We start from the raw sequence: 20,783 nt of genomic DNA on the forward strand, positions 1-20,783 counted from the left end.
TTTGCTGCCTTCTTGAGGTAGTCTCACATGGCAGAGGGATGAAGCTCTGATCCCTCTTCCTCTTGTAAGAGCACTAATTCCAGCATGGGTACTCCACCTCATAGCCTCATTTATATCTAATTACCTCCCAAAGGCCCCACAAACTAATATTACCTTGGAGGTTAGGGCTTCAACGTAGGAATTTTAGGGAGACACAAGCATTTGATCTGTAATAAGTAGAAATTATTCTTGAACTTTTTTATGCATTATTAGTATTACTGTTCTATTAATATAGAAAGGGAATTAAATATATAGGATTATAAACTGAAAATAGAAAACACAGGCTTATTAATAATTCTGATTCATCATGATTTGTTCATTCATTTCTTGAACATGTAATTATTGAACAACAACTGTGTTCCAGGCACTGCTTTACACATAGTTAGCATGAATCAGTGAACAAAGTCACTGATGGCATACATATTCTAACTATTTAAATAACATGTTGTCTGTAAATTTCACTGAAGCCTATGGTCACTTACAAATAAAAACTTAAGTTTTTAGAGTTATCATGTTAAATTTCTTTAAATATAGAGCCACAAAGCACCACAGAATACTTTGGAGTCGCCAGTTTTAACTTTAGGAGAATTTTTAAAACCTAGAAGTTAGTTTTTGTGAATTGTATAAATTAATTCTGGCTTAAAATAGAAAAAGTATCCTGGGAGATGCAGAGAGCAGTCTAGAGATTTGGGCTCCAGCACTGCTATTAACTAGGTCAGAAATGTTGAATAACTGTTTATGTTAGAGTAGTTCTCTCTAATAAATAAGAATTGTAACCAATATATATAACTGCCATTTACTAAAAAAACTTGCTATGTGTCCCAGCCACTATTCCAAAGATTATCTTATAGAATTCTCACAACTATTCAGTGAATAGGTAGTGTTTTCCTAGTTTTCACATGAGAAAATTGAGCCACAGTGCTCAGGTCATTAGCAGAGCTGGGATCTAGAGCTTGGACTCCATAGCTCATGACTCTGTACGTAGCCCATGCCTTTAACCACTATATAGTATTAAAAATAAATAATAAAGAGTATATAAATGTAAATTATAAATAAAGTATGTTATACATAATATAAAGGTCAAAGGGTTAATATATATAATGAAGGTAGAGTATTGTTTCCCAAATAAATTATCTTTAAGGTCATATCAAACTCTAAAATTATAGATATAAAATAATTCTATAAGCCTTTTGAGAACATGTAGTGTGTTTATCTTGAATCATTGAAATATTTTGCTGATGACTTTAAGCATGTTATTATGAAATTAGCTTTGATTCCCTGTATTTAAAGCTCAGATGTGGCTATACTAACTATAAAGTTGAGTCCTATGTATTTTCAGATCTCTATTACAGTAAGATGATGTTTTGTATTTCAAACTATTTCTCTTTTTTTTAATAGCTACCTATACTACAGAAACATGGAATAACTCATATAATATGTATACGACAAAATATTGAAGCAAACTTTATTAAACCCAACTTTCAACAATTATTTAGGTAAGAATTGTTGATATAACATAAAAATGTTATGGGTATCAAACATGTAATGTTTTTATTTTAAATTGATTTTATTATATTGGACTTCTGTATATATATGTTTTATAAAGATGGGTCATACAGTACATCATTTAAAGAATAAACTTCCCTTAAAATATTTTAAATAAGTAATTTATGCACATAATGTAGAATTCTAAATGTTCAAAAGAATGTATACTGAAAAGTAGTTTCCCTATTCCTGTCCTATAAATAGTCTATTCCCCTCACTACAAGTATCTATTGTTACTTCTTTTTGAGTATCTTTTTAGATTTATGTTACATATATATTCACAGATCAACTTAGGCTTTTTAAAAAAAATTATGTATTTAGGAGATTGCTTCATATTATTACTTAGCTACATTCTTCTTTTTTTTTTTTTCTTCATTGCATCTTCTGGCTGGTAGAACCTCAGTTCCCCGACCAACTGGGCCACATCAATGACAGCCTGGATACTAACCACTAGCCCACCAGAGAATTCCTGTGTTGTTCTTTTTAAGTAGACAGTAATCTATTGTATTACTCCACTAAAATCTATTCAAACTATCTCCTATTGTTAGACATTTAGATTGTTTCCAGACTATTGCTAATGTAGTGACTATCCCTCTATGTCATTTAATTCATATGTGAATATATCAGTAGGATAAATTTGTAGTAGAATGACTGGATTAAAGAATGTGAGCATTTAAATTTTAATAGATGTTACAAATTGCCCTCCATTGAGTTGCATCAGTTTGCATTCCCAGTGCAAAGTAAATGACAGTGACTCCTTCCTTGGTATCTCTCTCAGACAGAATTATAAAATATTTTTAATTTTTTCCAATCTTGTTCATTTGCTAGTTCATGTCTGACTTTTTGCAATCCATGGACTGTAGCACACCAGGCTCCCCTGTCCTCCACTGTCTATTGGAGTTCACTCAAATTCATGTCCATTGAGTCAGTGGTGCTATCTTAATCATCTAATCCTCTGCTGCCCCCTTGTCCCTTTGCTTTCAATCTTTCCCAGCATCAGGGTCTTTTCCAGTAAGTTAGCTCTTCGCATCAAGTAGCCAAGGTACTGGAGCTACAGCTTCAGCATCAGTCCTTCCAATGAATATTCAGGTTTGAGGTTTTTTAGGATTGACTGGTTTGATCTCCCTGCAGTCCAAGGGACTCTCGAGTCTTCTCCAGCACTACAATTAGAAAGCATCAGTTCTTCATCACTAAGTCTTTATGGTTCAGCTCTCATATATGTACATCAGTTCAGTTCAGTCGCTCAGTCGTGTCCGACTCTTTGCAGCCCCATGAATCGCAGCACGCCAGGCCTCCCTGTCCATCACCAACTCCCGGAGTTCACCCAGACTCACGTCCATTGAGTCAGTGACGCCATCCAGCCATCTCATCCTCTCTGGTCCCCTTCTCCTCCTGCCCCCAATCCCTCCCAGCATCAGAGTCTTTCCCAATGAGTCAACTCTTCGCATGAGGTGGCCAAAGTACTGGAGTTTCAGCTTTAGCATCATTCCTTCCAAAGAAATCCCAGGGCCGATATCCTTCAGAATGGACTGGTTGGATCTCCTTGCAGTCCAAGGGACTCTCAAGAGTCTTCTCCAACACCACAGTTCAAAAGCATCAATTCTTCGGCGCTCAGCCTTCTTCACAGTTCAACTCTCACATCCATACGTGACCACAGGAAAAACCATAGCCTTGACTAGACGAACCTTTGTTGGCAAAGTAACGTCTCTGCTTTTGAATATGCTATCTAGGTTGGTCATAACTTTCCTTCCAAAGAGTAAGCATCTTTTAATTTCATGGCTGCAGTCACCATCTGCAGTGATTTTGGAGCCCAGAAAAATAAAGTCTGACACTGTTTCCACTGTTTCCCCATCTATTTCCCATGAAGTGATGGGACCGGATGCCATGATCTTCTTTTCTGAATGTTGAGCTTTAAGCCAACTTTTTCACTCTCCACTTTCACTTTCATCAAGAGGCTTTTGAGTTCCTCTTCACTTTCTGCCATAAGGGTGGTGTCATCTGCATATCTGAGGTTATTGATATTTCTCCCGGCAATCTTGATTCCAGCTTGTGTTTCTTCCAGTCCAGCATTTCTCATGATGTACTCTGCATAGAAGTTAAATAAGCAGGGTGACAATATACAGCCTTGATGAACTCCTTTTCCTATTTGGAACCAGTCTGTTGTTCCATGTCCAGTTCTAACTGTTGCTTCCTGACCTGCATACAAATTTCTCAAGAGGCAGATCAGGTGGTCTGGTATTCCCATCTCTTTCAGAATTTTCCACAGTTTGTTGTGATCCACACAGTCAAAGGCTTTGGCATAGTCAATAAAGCAGAAATAGATGTTCTTCTGGAACTCTCTTGCTTTTTCCATGATCCACTGGATGTTGGCAATTTGATCTCTGGTTCCTCTGCCTTTTCTAAAACCAGCTTGAATATCAGGAAGTTCACGGTTCACATATTGCTGAAGCCTGGCTTGGAGAATTTTGAGCATTACTTTACTAGCATGTGAGATGAGTGCAATTGTGCAGTAGTTTGAGCATTCTTTGGCATTTCCTTTCTTTGGGATTGGAATGAAAACTGACCTTTCCCAGTCCTGTGGCCACTGCTGAGTTTTCCAAATTTGCTGGCATATTGAGTGCAGCACTTTCACAGCATCATCTTTCAGGATTTGAAAGAGCTCAACTGGAATTCCATCACCTCCACTAGCTTTGTTCGTAGTGATGCTTTCTAAGGCCCACTTGACTTCACATTCCAGGATGTCTGGCTCTAGGTCAGTGATCACACCATTGTGATTATCTGGGTTGTGAAGATCTTTTTTGTACAGTTCTTCTGTGTATTCTTGCCATCTCTTCTTAATATCTTCTGCTTCTGTTAGGTCCGTACCATTTCTGTCCTTTATCCAGCCCATCTTAGCATGAAATGTTCCCTTGGTATCTCTCATTTTCTTGAAGAGATCTCTCGTCTTTCCCATTCTGTTATTTTCCTCTGTTTCTTTGCATTGATTGCTGAAGAAGGCTTTCTTATCTCTTCTTGCTATTCTTTGGAACTCTGCATTCAGATGCTTATATCTTTCCTTTTCTCCTTTGCTTTTTGCTTCTCTTCTTTTCGCAGCTATTTGTAAGGCCTCCCCAGACAGCCATTTTGCTTTTTTGCATTTCTTTTTCATGGGGATGGTCTTGATCCCTGTCTCCTGTATAATGTCACGAACCTCAGTCCATAGTTCATCAGGCACTCTATCAGATCTAGGCCCTTAAATCTATTTCTCACTTGCACTGTATAATCATAAGGGATTTGATTTAGGTCATACCTGAATGGTCTAGTGGTTTTCCCTACTTTCTTCAATTTAAGTCTGAATTTGGCAATAAGGAGTTCATGATCTGAGCCACAGTTAGCTCCTGGTCTTGTTTTTGCTGACTGTGTAGAGCTTCTCCGTCTTTGGCTGCAAAGAATATAATCAATCTGATTTTGGTGTTGACCATCTGGTGACGTCCATGTATAGAGTCTTCTCTTGTGGTGTTGGAAGAGTGTGTTTGTTATGACCAGTACATTTTCTTGGCAAAACTCTATTAGTCTTTACTACTGGAAAAACCATAGCTTTGACTGTAGGGACCTTTGTCAGCAAAATGATGGTTTTGCTTTTTAATATGCTGTCTAGGTTTGTCGTAGCTCTTCTTCCAAAGAGCAAGTGTCTTTTAATTTCATGGCTGTGGTCACTATACCATGCAGTGATTTTGGACTCCAGGAAAATAAAATCTGCCACTGCTTTCACTTTTTCCCCTTCTGTTTGCCATGAAATGATGGCACTGGATGCCATAATCTTAGTTTTTGAATGTTGAATTTTAAGCCAACTTTTTCACTCTCCTCTTTCACCCTCATTAAGAGGCCCTTTAGTTCCTCTTCATTTCCTGACATTAGAGTGGTATCATCTGCATATCTAAGATTGTTGACATTTTTCTTGGCAGTCTTTGATTCCAGCTTGTTGTTCATCCAGCCCCACATTTCACAAGATGTAGTCTATATATAAGTTAAATAATCAGGGTGACAATATACAGCCTTGTTGTCTCCTTTTCCAGTTCTAAGCCAATCAGTTTTTCCATTTCCATTTCTAACTATTGCTTCTTGCCCTGCATACAGGTTTCTCAGGAGGCAGCTAAGGTGGTCTTGTATTCCCATCTCTTCAAGAATTTTCCACAGTTTGCTGTGATCCACACAGTCAAAGTTTAAAGAAGTAGAAATAGATGTTTTTTCTGGAACTCCCTTGCTTTCTCCATGATCCAGTAAATGTTGTCAATTTGATCTCCAGTTCTTCTGCCTTTTCTAAATCCAGCTTGTACGTCTGGAAATTCTCAGTTCACATACTGTTTAAGCCTAGCGTGAAGGATTTTGAATATAACCTTACTAGCATGTGAAATGAGCAGAATTGTATGGTAGTTTGAGCATTCTTTGGCATTACCCTTCTTTGAAATTGGAATGAAAACTGACCTTTTCCAGTCCTGTGACCACTGCTGAGTTTTCCAAATTTGCTGTCATATTTAGTGCAGCACTTTAACAGCATCATCTTTTAGGGTTTTAAGTAGCTCAGCTGGAATTCCATCACTTCTACTAGCTTTAGGCTTCCCAGGTGACACTAGTGGTAAAGAACCTGCCTCCCAAAGCAGGAGATACAAGAGACGCAGGTTTGATCCCTGGGTTGGGAAGATCCTCTGGAGAAAAGAATGGCAACCCACTCCAGTATTCTTGCCTGGAGAATTCCATGGATAGAGGAGCCTGGCAGGCTGCAGTCCATGGGGTCTCAGAGAGTTGAACATAATTGAGCAACTAACACACACTACTAGCTTTGTTCTTAGTAGTGCTTCCTTAGGCTCACTTTACTTCACACTCCAGGATATCCTGCTCTAGGTGAGTGGCCTCACCATTGTGGATATCCAGGATATTAAGACCTTATTTGTATAGTTATTCTGTGTATTCTTGCCACCTCTTCTTAATCTCTTCCGCTTTGGTTTGGTCCTTACAGTTCTGTCCTTTATTGTGACCATTGTTGTGTGAAATGTTGCCTTGATATCTCTAGTTTTCTTGAAGAGATCTCTAGTCCATTCTGTTGTTTCCTCTGTTTCTTTGCATTGTTCATTGAAGAAGGCCTTCTTATCTCTCCTTGCTATTCTCTGAAATTCTGCATTCAGTTGGATATACCTTTCTTCCTTGCCTTTCACTTCTCTTCTTTCCTCAGCTATTTGTAAAGCCTCCTCAGACAACTACTTATCCTTCTTGCATTTCTTTTTCTTTGAGATGTTTTTGGTTATTGCCTCTTGTACCATGTTATGAACCTCCATCCATAGTTCTTCAGACACTCTGTCCACCAGATCTAATCCCTTGAGTCTATTTGTCACCTCACTGTATAATCATAAGGGAGTTGATTTCGGTCATAACTGAATGGCCTGATGGTTTTCCCCACTTTCTTCAATTTAAGCTGAATTTTGCTATAAGGAGCTCATGATCAGAGCCAGTCAGTTCCAGGTCCTGTTTTTGCTGACTGTATAGACCTTCTCTGTCTTCAGTTGCAAAGAACATAGTATGATTTTGGTGTTGACTATCTGGTGATGTCCATGTGTAGAGTCATCTCTTGGGTTTTTGGAAAAGGGTGCTTACTATGACCAGCGTGTTCTCTTGGCAAAACTCTTTTATCCTTTGCCATGCTTCATTTTGTATTCCAAGGCCAAACTTGCCTGTTATTCTGGGTATCTCTTGATTCCCTACTTTTGTATTCCAGTCCCTTATGGTGAAAAGGACATCATTTTTTGGTGTTAGTTCTAGGAAGTGTTCCAGGTCTTTGTAGAACTGATTGTCTTCAGCTTATTCAATATCAGTTGGTTGGGGCATCGATTTGGATGACTGATGTTGAATGGCTTGCCTTGGGGACGAAGCAGGATCATTCTGTCATTTTTGAGGTTGTACCCAAGTACTGCAGTTTGAACTCTTTTTTGGCTTTGAGGACTACTTCATTTCTTCTAAGGAATTCTTGCTCATAGTAGTTGATATAATGATCATCTGAATTAAATTCACCCATTCCAGTCCATTTTAGTTCACTGATTCCTAAGATGTCAGTGTTCAATCTTGCCATCTCCTGCTTGACTGTGTCCAGTTTACCTTGATGGATGGACCTAATATTCCAGGTTCCTATGCAGTATTTTTCCTTATGGCATTGGACTTCACTTTCACTACCAGACACATCCACAACTGAGTGTCATTTCCACTTTGGCCCAGGCACTTTATTCTTCCTGGAGCTATTAGTAATTGCCCTCTGCTCTTCCCTAGTAACATATTGGACACCTTCCAACCTGGAGGCTCGTCTTCCGGTGTCATATCTTTTTGTCTTTTCATAGTGTCCGTGGGGTTCTTCTGACAGAAACACTGGAGTGGTTTACCTTTTCCTCCTCCGGTGGACCACATTTTGTCAGAACTCTTCACTCTTCACTATGACCTGTCTCTCTTGGTTAGCCCTGCATCTGGAGTAAATTGCCCTTCAGCTTTGTGATCTCCTGGAGTAAAAATTGTGTTGTGTAGTTTTAGTTTGCCTTTCACATTTATCTTAAAATGATGAGGTTGAGCATCTGATGGTTTTTAATGTTCTTTATTTTGGCTTCACTTAAAAAACAAAGCATATATTACACATGATACAAAGACCAAAGGGTCAAAAAGGTATGAGAAGAAAGGTTTCTTTCCTTCCCTAAACCCAGCTACCTAATTTATCCCTGGCTAGCAGGCAGGTACTGTTAACTCTTCTTTGGATATCATTCTAGAAGTATTAGTATAAAACCGTATATGTTAGAAATCTTTTAATGTTCTGCTTTATTTTTGTAAAAATGAAAGCAACCTGAATGTCCCTCAGTGTAAAATACTCTTAAAATATATTTTGTGAATACATAATAGACTATGTAGTCAGGCAAAAGAATGGAATATTTGTGTATGTGCTGATATAGACTAATCTTTACAATTTATTGCATGAAGGAAACGATGCAGAGCCACATGTGTACTCTCCAAGTGTTTAAAGTATGTGCAGTACATTAGGCATTATTCTTGTATAGGAAACTTCTGGACTGACAGACTAGAAACTTGACAGTGGTTATTTCTGGGAAGGGAAATTTAGGGTCTGGGATGGTAGGGAAACCTAGTTTTCATTGCAGATATCTTTATGCTGTTAGAATTTTTTACTGTGCATACACATTTTTCAGTTAAAGAAAATTAGTTTTAAAAAGGGGTTGCATGTAATCTAAAATGAAATAGATTGAATTTTTTCCAATTGCAGAAGATACACTTGTTCTTTATACATATTTATGAAAATACAGAATAACACCAAGAGAAATATTTAAAAACCCAGCCATAATTCCACAACCCAGAGGAGCTTGACATTAACATTTTGTTAAATTTCCTTCTAAATTTTTTGTGTTATGTGTGTGTTTCATGTATACACGGGCTTCCCAGGTGGCACTAGTGGTAAAGAATCCACCTGCTAATGCAGGAGACATAGGAGACACAGGTTCGATCCCTGGGTCAGGAAGGTCCCCTGGAGAAGGGCATGGCAACCCACTCTAGTATCCTTGCCTGGAGAATCCCCATGGATAGAGGAGCCTGGTGGGCTACAGTCCATAGGGTGGCAAAGAGTTGAACACGACTGAAGCAGCTTATAGTGCACGCTTGCATGCACATCATGTATACACACATTTAGACTTGTATATATTAAAGAAAATGACAATGTTATATTTTAAAATGCCATACTATACCTTTCTAATTTTTGTTGTTAGTGCCAAAACGTCCTGGGTATAGCTTCTCTGTGATAAGTCCTGAGTTTATTGAAGTTGCTACCACCAAAGTAATTATTAAAGCAATATTGACTTTACATTTTGATTTTATAACTCAATTACTTAACTAAGTTGTGTTAATAAACAGATGGTCTTGGATGGGTTAGAAATGAAAGTTTTCTTTGTTTTTTGGTTGGGGGTGGGGTGAGGGGAGCAGTTGTTGAGGCTGTATGACAAGGCTTGCAGGATCTTAGTTCCCCGACCAAGGGAACTGTCCCTGTCCCTGTCCCTGACAGTGAAAGCACTGAGTCCTAACCATTGAACTGCCAGCAGATTTCCAGAAATGGCAGTTTTTCACAAAAGTAAGGCTTGTATATTGAAATGACTTATTTTAAATGTTTTTCAAGTGTAAAATTTGAGGACAGGTTAGTTGTCCTCTGTTGTAGGTTAGTTCAGACAATGAATGTTTGACTCACGGCTCTGTCAGACTGCTGCATTCTATTTCTGTCAGTTTTTTCTCTGTCAGGCTTTGGTCTGTCTCTGAATTGTCCTCTGTAGGGTTGTGAGGAAGGGTGGCAGGGCCATCCAAAGAAAACTCTTCTAGTCTTAGGGAAGTTGCTAGAAATGGAAGAATAACAAAGAGGAGAAAATAGGTAATTTTTGTCTTTATTTTCTAGGTCTACTCTGATCTAGAGGAAAATTTCTTACCATTTATGATTTTTCTATTTTAAGAAGATAGATTTTTTTTATACGTAAGATATCAGAGAAATGTTAATGTGTTAACTGTTATTTAGGGCTTTAAATGCTGTGCCTTCAAGCATTATAAAATATATGGCTTGGTCCTTGGGAATATGATATTTTGAAAGTTACTTTCATGGTTGTCAAGAAATTTTTGTATTTTTTATATATGAAGAGTTTTATCTGAAAGTGTGCTTAATCACACAATATTCTATTTTCAGATATTTAGTCTTGGATATTGCAGATAATCCGGTTGAAAATATAATACGTTTTTTCCCCATGGTAGGTAACAATATTTTAATATCATTTAATATTTATGATTTGCTTTCTTAATTGTGGTTTTAAAACTTAATGGGACATGATTTTCTCCTATTCTGCTATTACTTGTAATGTCTGAAAATTGTGGGATTGTATTTTAAAGAAAATTGACTATTTTAAAAATCTTTTTTATGATCTCAAAATATTTGAGAAATTATATTTCAGATTTCTTAAATGCAAAATATTTAAACTTATAATAATGGTATTTGTGGCATTTTGGAAATTTTTGATGCAAGGTAATTTTTATTCAAATAAGCAGAAAAATATTTTCAGTATATTTTGTTTTGTGTATATATGTTTGTATTTTATGCTTATGTTACTCCATATATTTTATTATAACACACTGTCTTTCCTTCAGACAAAAGAATTTATTGATGAGAGCTTACAAAGTGGAGGTAAGTAATTTTTCTTTCATTTAACTTATGTTTATTTTTAGGAAATTATTCATTATAGTTAATTTTTAGTTATTTAAGACTAAATTCATTTAGTCTTAAATGAATATGAAAATTATAATTATGTATAATAGACTTTCCAAATTTCCCAAAACTTACTTCATTTGGATAGACTTTCTTAAATATCTCTATAGAACTATTTTCATATTGTCAGCTTTAAATCTTTTTAATCTAAAAGTCTATTGTAATCTCCACACAGTTAATATAAATAAATTCAAGGATTTGAAAATTAGTAAGTATCCAAGTTGTATATACAGAATACATAAAATGCTTAAGATAAGATTTATTTTACTGTGGTATGATACATGGTTTCAGTATATTTTAGCTGCTGCATCAGGTATCTTTCTATCAGAATAACTATTTCTTGTTTTTCAGGAAAAGTTCTTGTCCATGGGAATGCGGGGATCTCCAGGAGGTATGATGTTAGCAATAATCTTTCTTTCTCCAGCATTTAATTAATGAGTATGTTTTCTGTTTTTTTTTCTAAAATATTTTCCCCCTCTTTAGTGCTGCCTTTGTTATTGCATACATTATGGAAACATTTGGAATGAAGTACAGGTAAGAAAGTATTCTGAAACCTAGCCAAAGTTTAAATTCTCATTAAAATGAAGCTTAATGGAGACAGTTTGGGCACTGGAAGTTAATAATCTCTTGATTTTTGTCATCTAGTTATGGTTGATTAATCAGTCCCTTTTATCCTGTGGTTAGTCTCTTAACCTCTGTAGCTGGTCTACCTTGTATAGATCCACTTAGGCTATTTTGTTACTTTATGAAGCTAGTTCTCTTATTATTTTAAAAACCCAAGATAATTACAGTTGGAGTAACCCTTGGAAAACTGCTTGCTTACTACTAGGAAATTGGTTTATCTAAGTTTTAAAATTCTTATTAGACAAAGATGTAATTGCTTTCTTTGTTAAAAAGGTTAATTTATTATGTTTTCCTTTAACAGTAGTTGGGTGAAAAATTGCTTAAGAATTGTTTTATTGTCTATTCACAATTTATTATTTGTTTTACGCAAAATCATCTTTTCCAAGCATATTGCATAGACGAAAGGGAGAGAGAGGCTAATGTGCTTTTCACCCTAAAACAAAGCTGGCCAATGTACAGTATTTCCTTTCTTAGAGTGTCTAGTACAAGTTACCAATCTACTGTAGTCATTGATACTCTTGCACTCATGTCCCAGACTGATCCATTACCAAATTCTGTTTTATGTCCTAAAATTTTCCTTGATTCTGGCTCTTTCTCATTATTGAATCTCCCTAATCAAGCTCTAGTCGTGTTTCATTATTTAATCTCCCTAATACAAGCTCTTCCAGTAGTTATCTTAGTGGTCTTGTGTTTTCTTTCTTTCTCTAGTCTGTTCTGTTCTTCACACTGCAGTCAAAATGATTGTTTCAAAAGATAAATCATATTTCACCTTACCCTAAAAAGCTCTCAGAGGTTTCTGATCCTTAATAATTCTAAATGTGGCCAGTGAAACTTCACATGACATGTCTGTATAAACCTTCCGTTCTTATGCTGTGTACTCCGTTAACCTTGTCCATTTGAGCTGTGTTCAACATTGGATCCACATGCCTGACACATAGTGGACATTCAAATCTTTTATTTCATTTGGTATTTTTATCTTAAAATTATAATGGAAAAATTTGCTTAAAGGTGTTCTTAAATATTATTTGAATACAAATGTTTTGTGTTTATTTCATTGAAAAGATTAATGCTTGGTAGATTTTGTTTTATATATATTTTTTATTATCTGGTGCCATGTCAGCAAATAATAACTTAATTTATTGGGTCTCTGCCAGATGCCAGATACACTGCTGGACACTTTTATCTCAACAACACAAGGAAGTCCATATGTTTCTAATTTAACCAGTAATAAAATCTGAACATGGAGTGTATGTGACACATGCTATACATGATATGTTATACTTACTATCTTCCATATTCATAGTAGTGCTTAAAGATAGGAATTGTTATGATCCCCAATTTACACATGAAAAAAATAAACTTAGAGAAGTTGAAAAGTATCCCCTAGAACACAGCTGGGGAGCAAAGGATTTTCCCACTGCAGTTCACTACCTTTCTGTAGTACAAGCTGTCTGATTATGATTTTCTGTTTTAGGTAAATTGTTAGGTAAGTTCCTACTTTAGATAAATTCTGGAAAAATTGAGATTAATTCATGAAATAATATTACCGCCTTAGTTTTCCTATTTTTTTGTTTTCAGAGATGCGTTTGCTTATGTTCAAGAAAGAAGATTTTGTATTAATCCTAATGCTGGATTTGTCCATCAACTTCAGGTAACTTCTCTATTTTTCCTCTTTAAGGCAGTCAGCTGCTGCTGCTCAGTTGCTTCAGTCGTGTCCGACCCTGTGCGACCCCACCAGGCTCCCCCGAACCTGGGATTCTCCAGGCAAGAACACTGGAGTGGGTTGCCATTTCCTTCTCCAATAAGGCAGTCAGAAAGTATGATAATTAAAAGCTTGTATTCATATGATTTAGTTGTAGTACTTGGTAAATACTTAAAAATTGCCATAATCTGACTAATTTCTTTGTTCAAGTTTAAATCTATTTAAAAGTATTTTTTTTAAGCTGCCATTGACAAGAAAAAAAGGATTAAAACCACATTGTTAAATCTAAAGTAAAATAGTTGATCTTAGACGTGTCTTCCATTTTCCCTCTATTTTGATTACATACAGAGCATAAGAAAATTTTGGTTCTAAGTGTGTTACATATAGCAGCTTTTTCTATTTTATATGCTTTATCTTCTCCATGTTCTTTCACACTTTGATGATGTGTAGAAGATACACTAAAAAGAAAATAAAACTGAATTATCTGATTAATTTTTTCCAAGATGAAAAATCATAAGTCAAAGAATGTGCTCTGGCTGATTGCATCCAGTTATGCAGGAATAAATCTTACATTGAAATACCAAGAGCACTACAAAATGTGTTAGTTACCAAACTTAATTTACTTTGTTTTTATTTTTAATTCACTTTTGGTTTTTATTTCATTTTAAAAAGAGAAAAATAGTCATGATTAAAAATATAAAAATTCAGTAATGCTTAAGAAGAATACTTGAAAAGTAAGTCTCCTTAATAGTGTATCTTGAAGATTATATATAGCTCTACCTTAATAATATTTGTGTGTGTGTGTGTATATCACAGTTTTATGTGACCAGTTCCTCATACATTGGAGAAGGCAATGGCACCCCACTCCAGTACTCTTGCCTGGAAAATCCCATGGACGGAGGAGCCTGGTGGGCTGCAGTCCGTGGGGTCACTAAGAGTTGGACACGACTGAGCGACTTCACTTTCACTTTTCTCTTCATGCACTGGAGAAGGAAATGGCAACCCACTCCAGTATTCTTGCTTGGAGAATCCCAGGGACGACGGAGCCTGGTGGGCTGCCATCTATGGGGTCGCACAGAGTTGGACACGACTGAAGCGACTTAGCATAGCATAGCATGCTTATACATGGAGCTTTAAGTTGTTTCCAGTCTTTCATGATTTTAAACAACATTGGAAAGAATGTCCTAATAGGTGTATCTTTGTTTACATGTGTGAATGTACCTCTAAGATAATTGATCAGAGTGGAATTGCTGGGTCAGAGGGCATTTGAAAGTTGATGTTGCTAAATTGCCTTTAAAAAGACTCCAGGGAACAAAGAGTACCTACTTACCCATACCTAGTCAATACCAACAGCAAGTTTCATGAAACTTTTGGACCATTGTTGTCATGGTGGTAAAAGTGGCAGCTGCTTGTAGTTTGCCCGTTTTTCTAACATGTTGTTGGTCTTTTTCTCATTGGTTTATAAGGATTCTTTGTAGAAAATTTATCTGTAGCCAGTGATTTGAAGGCTTCCCTCGTGGCTCAGATAATAAAGAATCCACCTGCAGTGCAGGAGACTTGAGTTTGCTCCCTGGGTTGGGAAGATCCCCTGGGGGAGGGCATGGCAACCCACTCCAGTGTTCTTGCCTGGAGACTCTCCATGGACAGAGGAGCCTGGTGAGCTACGTACAGTGCATGGGATTGCAAAGAGTTGGACACGACTGAGCGACTTAAGCACAGCACAGCCAATGATTTGAAATGCCATTTTTATTATATACCAAATTTTAAATCCACACGAGTCTGTTTCTGACTTTGTATTTTGTTCCATTGATCTGCTTATTGCTGCCTTTGTATCAAAGTTTTAAATGCTATAATATTTGTAAGTAGTCTGTATTACTTATATTAAGTAATTTAATCAAGATTTCCTCATTAATGTTCTTTCCGAAAATTTCCTGGCAAGTTCTTAACACATATTTTGTGGTGTGATCTTTACTGGAAAGGGTGCAGAAAGAATTGACACCTTTAAATTTTTCAAAGAGTATGTTTCTAAGAGTATGTTCCATTTATTCAAGTCAATTTCTGTGTCCTTTAGTGTTTTAAAGTTTTCCTTGTATAAAATATATGTTTTTCTTATGAAATTTATTCCTAGCTATTTTCTTTTACTCCATTATAATTAAAATTGTTTTTTCAAATATCTTTCTAGTGTGTTTTCTAATTGCTTATTTTTTTTTTTTTATAGGAAAGCTGTTTATGTTTTTAATTGGCAACCTTACTAAACTCTAGGACCAAATTTAAAGAATTTTCCAGTTGATTATCCTCCATTTTCATCTTCAAATCATAATAATTTTGCCTCTTTTCTAATTTTTTTTCTTTCTCACTTGATGGTCATTGTATCACAACAATTGGATAAGTAATAGTGGTGTGATATTCATACTTACTTTATTCTTGATTTCAATTTCATTGCTTTTATTATTGCACTGTGTGTGTTTCAGTGATTATTTGCTTGTGCATATTTAAAAGATTTTTTTATCGGGAATAGATACTGATTTTTAACTTAAAACATTTTTTTATGAAATGACTCTAGTTTCGGTCCTTTAAGTAATTAATATGGTGAATTGAATCACATAATGCTAGACCTAGACCATTCAGGTATGACCTAAATCAAATCCCTTCTGATTATACAGTGCAAGTGAGAAATAGATTTAAGGGCCTAGATCTGATAGATAGAGTGCCTGATGAACTATGGACTGAGGTTCGTGACATTATACAGGAGACAGGGATCAAGACCATCCCCATGGAAAAGAAATGCAAAAAAGCAAAATGGCTGTCTGGGGAGGCCTTACAAATAGCTGTGAAAAGAAGAGAAGTGAAAAGCAAAGAAGAAAAGGAAAGATATAAACATCTGAATGCAGAGTTCCAAAGAATAGCAAGAAGAGATAAGAAAGCCTTCTTCAGTGATCAATGCAAAGAAATAGAGGAAAACAACAGAATGGGAAAGACTAGAGATCTCTTCAAGAAAATTAGAGATACCAAAGGAACATTTCATGCAAAGATGGGCTCGATAAAGGACAGAAATGGTATGGACCTAACAGAAGCAGAAGATATTAAGAAGAGATGGCAAGAATACACAGAAAAACTGTACAAAAAAGATCTTTGTGACACAGATAATCACGATGGTGTGATCACTGACCTAGAGCCAGACATCCTGGAATGTGAAGTCAAGTGGGCCTTAGAAAGCATCACTACGAACAAAGCTAGTGGAGGTGATAGAATTCCAGTTGAACTATTCCAAATCCTGAAAGATGATGCTGTGAAAGTGCTGCACTCAATATGCCAGCAAATTTGGAAAACTCAGCAGTGGCCACAGGACTGGGAAAGGTCAGTTTTCATTCCAATCCCAAAGAAAGGCAATGCCAAAGAATGCTCAAACTACCGCACAGTTGCACTCATCTCACACGCTAGTAAAGTAATGCTCAAAATTCTCCAAGCCAGGCTTCAGCAATATGTGAACTGTGAACTTCCTGATGTTCAAGCTGGTTTTAGAAAAGGCAGAGGAACCAGAGATCAAATTGCCAACATCCACTGGATCATGGAAAAAGCAAGAGAGTTCCAGAAAAACATCTATTTCTGCTTTATTGACTATGCCAAAGCCTTTGACTGTGTGGATCACAACAAACTGTGGAAAATTCTGAAAGAGATGGGAATACCAGACCACCTGACCTGCCTCTTGAGAAATTTGTATGCAGGTCAGGAAGCAACAGTTAGAACTGGACATGGAACAACAGACTGGTTCCAAATAGGAAAAGGAGTACATCAAGGCTGTATATTGTCACCCTGCTTATTTAACTTCTATGCAGAGTACATCATGAGAAATGCTGGACTGGAAGAAACACAAGCTGGAATCAAGATTGCCAGGAGAAATATCAATAACCTCAGATATGCAGATGACACCACCCTTATGGCAGAAAGTGAAGAGGAACTAAAAAACCTCTTGATGAAAGTGAAAGTGGAGACTGAAAAAGTTGGCTTAAAGCTCAACATTCAGAAGACGAAGATCATGGCATCCAGTCCCATCACTTCAAGGGAAATAGATGGGGAAACAGTGTCAGACTTTACTTTTCTGGGCTCCAAAATCACTGCAGATGGTGACTGCAGCCATGAAATTAAAAGACTCTTACTCCTTCGAAGGAAAGTTATGACCAACCTAGATAGCATATTGAAAAGCAGAGACGTTACTTTGCCAACAAAGGTTCGTCTAGTCAAGGCTATGGTTTTTCCTGTGGTCATGTATGGATGTGAGAGTTGGACTGTGAAGAAGGCTGAGCACTGAAGAATTGATGCTTTTGAACTGTGGTGTTGGAGAAGACTCTTGAGAGTCCCTTGGACTGCAAGGAGATCCAACCAGTCCATTCTGAAGGATATCGGCCCTGGGATTTCTTTGGAAGGAATGATGCTAAAGCTGAAACTCCTGTACTTTGGCCACCTCATGCGAAGAGTTGACTCATTGGAAAAGTCTCTGATGCTGGGAGGGATTGGGGGCAAGAGGAGAAGGGGACCAGAGAGGATGAGATGGCTGGATGGCATCACTGACTCGATGGACATGAGTTCGGTGAACTCTGGGGGTTGGTGATGGACAGGGAGGCCTGGCGTGCTGCAATTCATGGGATCGCAAAGGGTCGGACACGACTGAGCGACTGATCTGATCTGATCTGATGCTAGACTTGTTAATTTTGAATCATTTTGATTCACAAATGAATCTCACTTTGCTATGGTAGACTGTATTCCATTAATGTGTTGCTAGATTCTGTTTGTCAAATTTTTTTTTTTTTTTAAGATTTTGGAATTAGTTGAATAAGTTATACTGGTTTGTAATTTTTTTTTTCTGTACTACCATCTTCTGGTTAGAGTGTCTGTCACATTTTTCTCATGTTTAAAATGAAAACTTGCTTTCTCTTTATTTGCTCTAGAACAATTTAAATTAGATTGGAGTTACCTGCTTCTTAATGTTTGATATATAGTACCTGTGAAATCACTGGACCTTGATTTTTTCAATTTAATTCAGTTATTCATTATTACATTCATTCATATATTTTGAGGGTGAACCAATTCTTGGACAGCTTTCTTCATTTGGTTAATGGCTAGGTCTGATTTTCATAGCCTGTTTAGGTCACTTTGGATGATTTCATAATCTTCTATATAATTTCACTGGATTTGAGATAAAATTGAGGAAAATAATGTTTTGCATTTTTTGATATCTTCTAATTTCTTTGGTTATTTTTTTCATTCTTTTTTTCTAATTTTGTATATCAGTGCTTTCTTTTTCCCCTTTATCTGGTTTGTTTATATAATTTCTGTATTTGAATTTCTTCTTGCTTTGTGCTTTCCTTAGGTTTTTGTTGTTTTTGCTGCTGCTGCTGTTATTCTTTTGTGGATTTTCTCAGTTGCATGCTTAGTCGCTCAGTCATCTCTGACTCTTTGTGACCCCATGGACTATATATCCCTCTGTTCTTGAGATTCTCCAGACAAGAATACTGGAGTGGGTAGCCAGTCCCTTCTCCAGGATATCCTCCCAACCCAGGGGTCAAACTCGGGTCTTGAGCTATAAGAATTCAAGACTGTAAATTATCCTCTTAGCATTTCTTTAGCCATATGACTCATTGGAAAAGACTCTGATGCTGGGAGGGATTGGGGGCCGGAGGAGAAGGGAACAACAGAGGATGAGATGGCTGGATGGCATCACTGACTCGATGGACATGGGTTTGGGTGGACTCCGGGAGTTGGTGATGGACAGGGAGGCCTGGCGTGCTGTGATTCATGGGGTCACAAAGAGTCGGACACGACTGAGCGACTGAACTGAACTGAACTGATTCTATATATCCTCTATAAATTTTGCTATGTAATGTTTTTATTCTTGTTATAACTTGATATTCTGTCATTTCACTTTTGATTTTATTTTTACTTCACGTTTGAGAGTTTTTTTCATAAATCATATAACTAAATTTTAAATGTTTTCTTTGTGGTATAATAAACAGTTGTTATTATGACTATTGGAAAAGAAGATATATTCTCTGTTTTCAGGGCATAAAATTCAGTCTGCAGTCGTCCTTCTATATCTGTGAGGAATTGGTTCCAGGGCCATACACACTCCCTCACCATGGATTCCAAATCTCATGTAAAATGGCATAGTACAGTCAGTTCTGTGTATCTGTGGGTTCTTCATTCATGGATACAGAGGGTACATTGTATTTGTTCACTTCATCTTTTGGGGGCTTAGAGGTGAACTGAAACTCCCTTTGTTCTGTTTCTGTTTACTTCTTTATTTCCTCTAGTTTCTTTGCCAATTTTAGTGCTGCATTATTTCATAGATAAAATTCAAGTTAGATCTTCATTGTAGTTATATGTTTATTGTCCAGTTATTTTACTTTGAAATTAACCTTAATATTGTGATCCTTTTTTGTTTGCATTTGTCTTGTGAGTTTCTTCATTGCTTTTCTTTCCACCTTTCTAAATCGCTTTGTTTTACATGCATTTCTTGTATGTGCCCTATGGCTGGATTTTGTTATTTTGATTTTTTACTCATATTTTTCTTTAATAGGTGAATTTATCCCACTTTTTTGTACTAAAAATGACATACACTTTTGTCTGTCATTTTATTTTCATATCATGCTTTCTCAAAATACATCTTTTTTGAACTTTTCACTATAAATTGATGAATTTTTTGTTTGTATTTTGATACTTTTAAATTTATAAGTTGTTTACTTAATGGGCACAATCTAACTTTATAGTATATACATATGTTCCTTGAGTTATCACATTTAAATAACTATCAATGGATTTCCAGTATAAAAGATAAAAATTTATATACCTCTACTTTCCTCCTTCCCCTCCACAACCTATTTTGTTGATACTAATCTTAGTTCTTCTAGGAGATACTGCTTACACTTTTAAAAATATTTAAATATGGTACCTCTTTTTACTTAGCAATATAGGATCATCCACTTAAACTATGTCCTGTTACATTTCCCGGCTTTTACTTTTTCTACATTGTTACAAATTATAATATTTGCATTCTATGCTATAACCGCATTTTCTCATTGTTCATGCTGAGTTCTATATTTAAGTAGGATTTTAGCCTCCTTATTCAACTCCTGGAGTTTGAACATTATTTTCAAGAAGAGTTCTTCGAAACTTAAGTCCTAGCATTTTGGAAAATGTTTTTCTCTTGCTCTTATGTTTGTTTTGGCCACACTGCATGGCATGTGGGATCTTAGTTGCCTGACCAGGGATCAAAGCCATGCCGTCTGCAGTGGAAGTATGGAGTCTTAATCACTGGACCACCAGGGAAGCTCTGTTGTGTTTATGTTTGAATGGCACTTGGCTAGATTAAAAAAATTTTAATACTTTTTCTCTTATGAGTTTCTACACAGACCTAACATTGAATAATTGTCCTAGAGAAGTCTGAAGGGAGCTTAATTTTTAAAATTCTTCCCTCTTAGAAGACTTGATTAGAAGGAGGAGCTGTTTTCTGGATGAGCATAGGATGCTTTATTAAGTATATCTTTTTGATTGTTCTATATTAATTTC

The 20,783-nt window shown here is 36.4% G+C and overlaps 1 protein-coding gene across 8 annotated transcripts in view; it reads left to right on the forward strand.

Moving 5' to 3' along the window:
* STYX (serine/threonine/tyrosine interacting protein) overlaps positions 1-20,783 on the forward strand; it is a 53,647-nt gene that overhangs the window by 22,719 nt on the left and 10,145 nt on the right. For 3 of the 8 annotated variants that reach the window (XM_086323063.1, XM_086323065.1, XM_086323066.1), the window contains 6 exons: positions 1,438-1,535; positions 10,322-10,382; positions 10,777-10,813; positions 11,246-11,285; positions 11,378-11,428; positions 13,097-13,169. In XM_086323063.1, coding sequence (XP_086179189.1) covers positions 1,438-1,535; positions 10,322-10,382; positions 10,777-10,813; positions 11,246-11,285; positions 11,378-11,428; positions 13,097-13,169 — 360 coding nt within the window. Of the gene's footprint in view, positions 1-1,437; positions 1,536-10,321; positions 10,383-10,776; positions 10,814-11,245; positions 11,286-11,377; positions 11,429-13,096; positions 13,170-15,438; positions 16,086-20,783 lie in introns of those variants that run through there. The other 5 variants (XM_086323064.1, XM_086323067.1, XM_086323068.1 and 2 more) reach the window with 3 other exon arrangements.

The sequence above is a fragment of the Bos grunniens genome, chromosome 10, assembly GCF_055505025.1.
Source record: "Bos grunniens cultivar Pamir isolate PY7600 chromosome 10, Bosgru_T2T1.0, whole genome shotgun sequence".
NCBI classification, from domain to species: domain Eukaryota; kingdom Metazoa; phylum Chordata; class Mammalia; order Artiodactyla; family Bovidae; genus Bos; species Bos grunniens.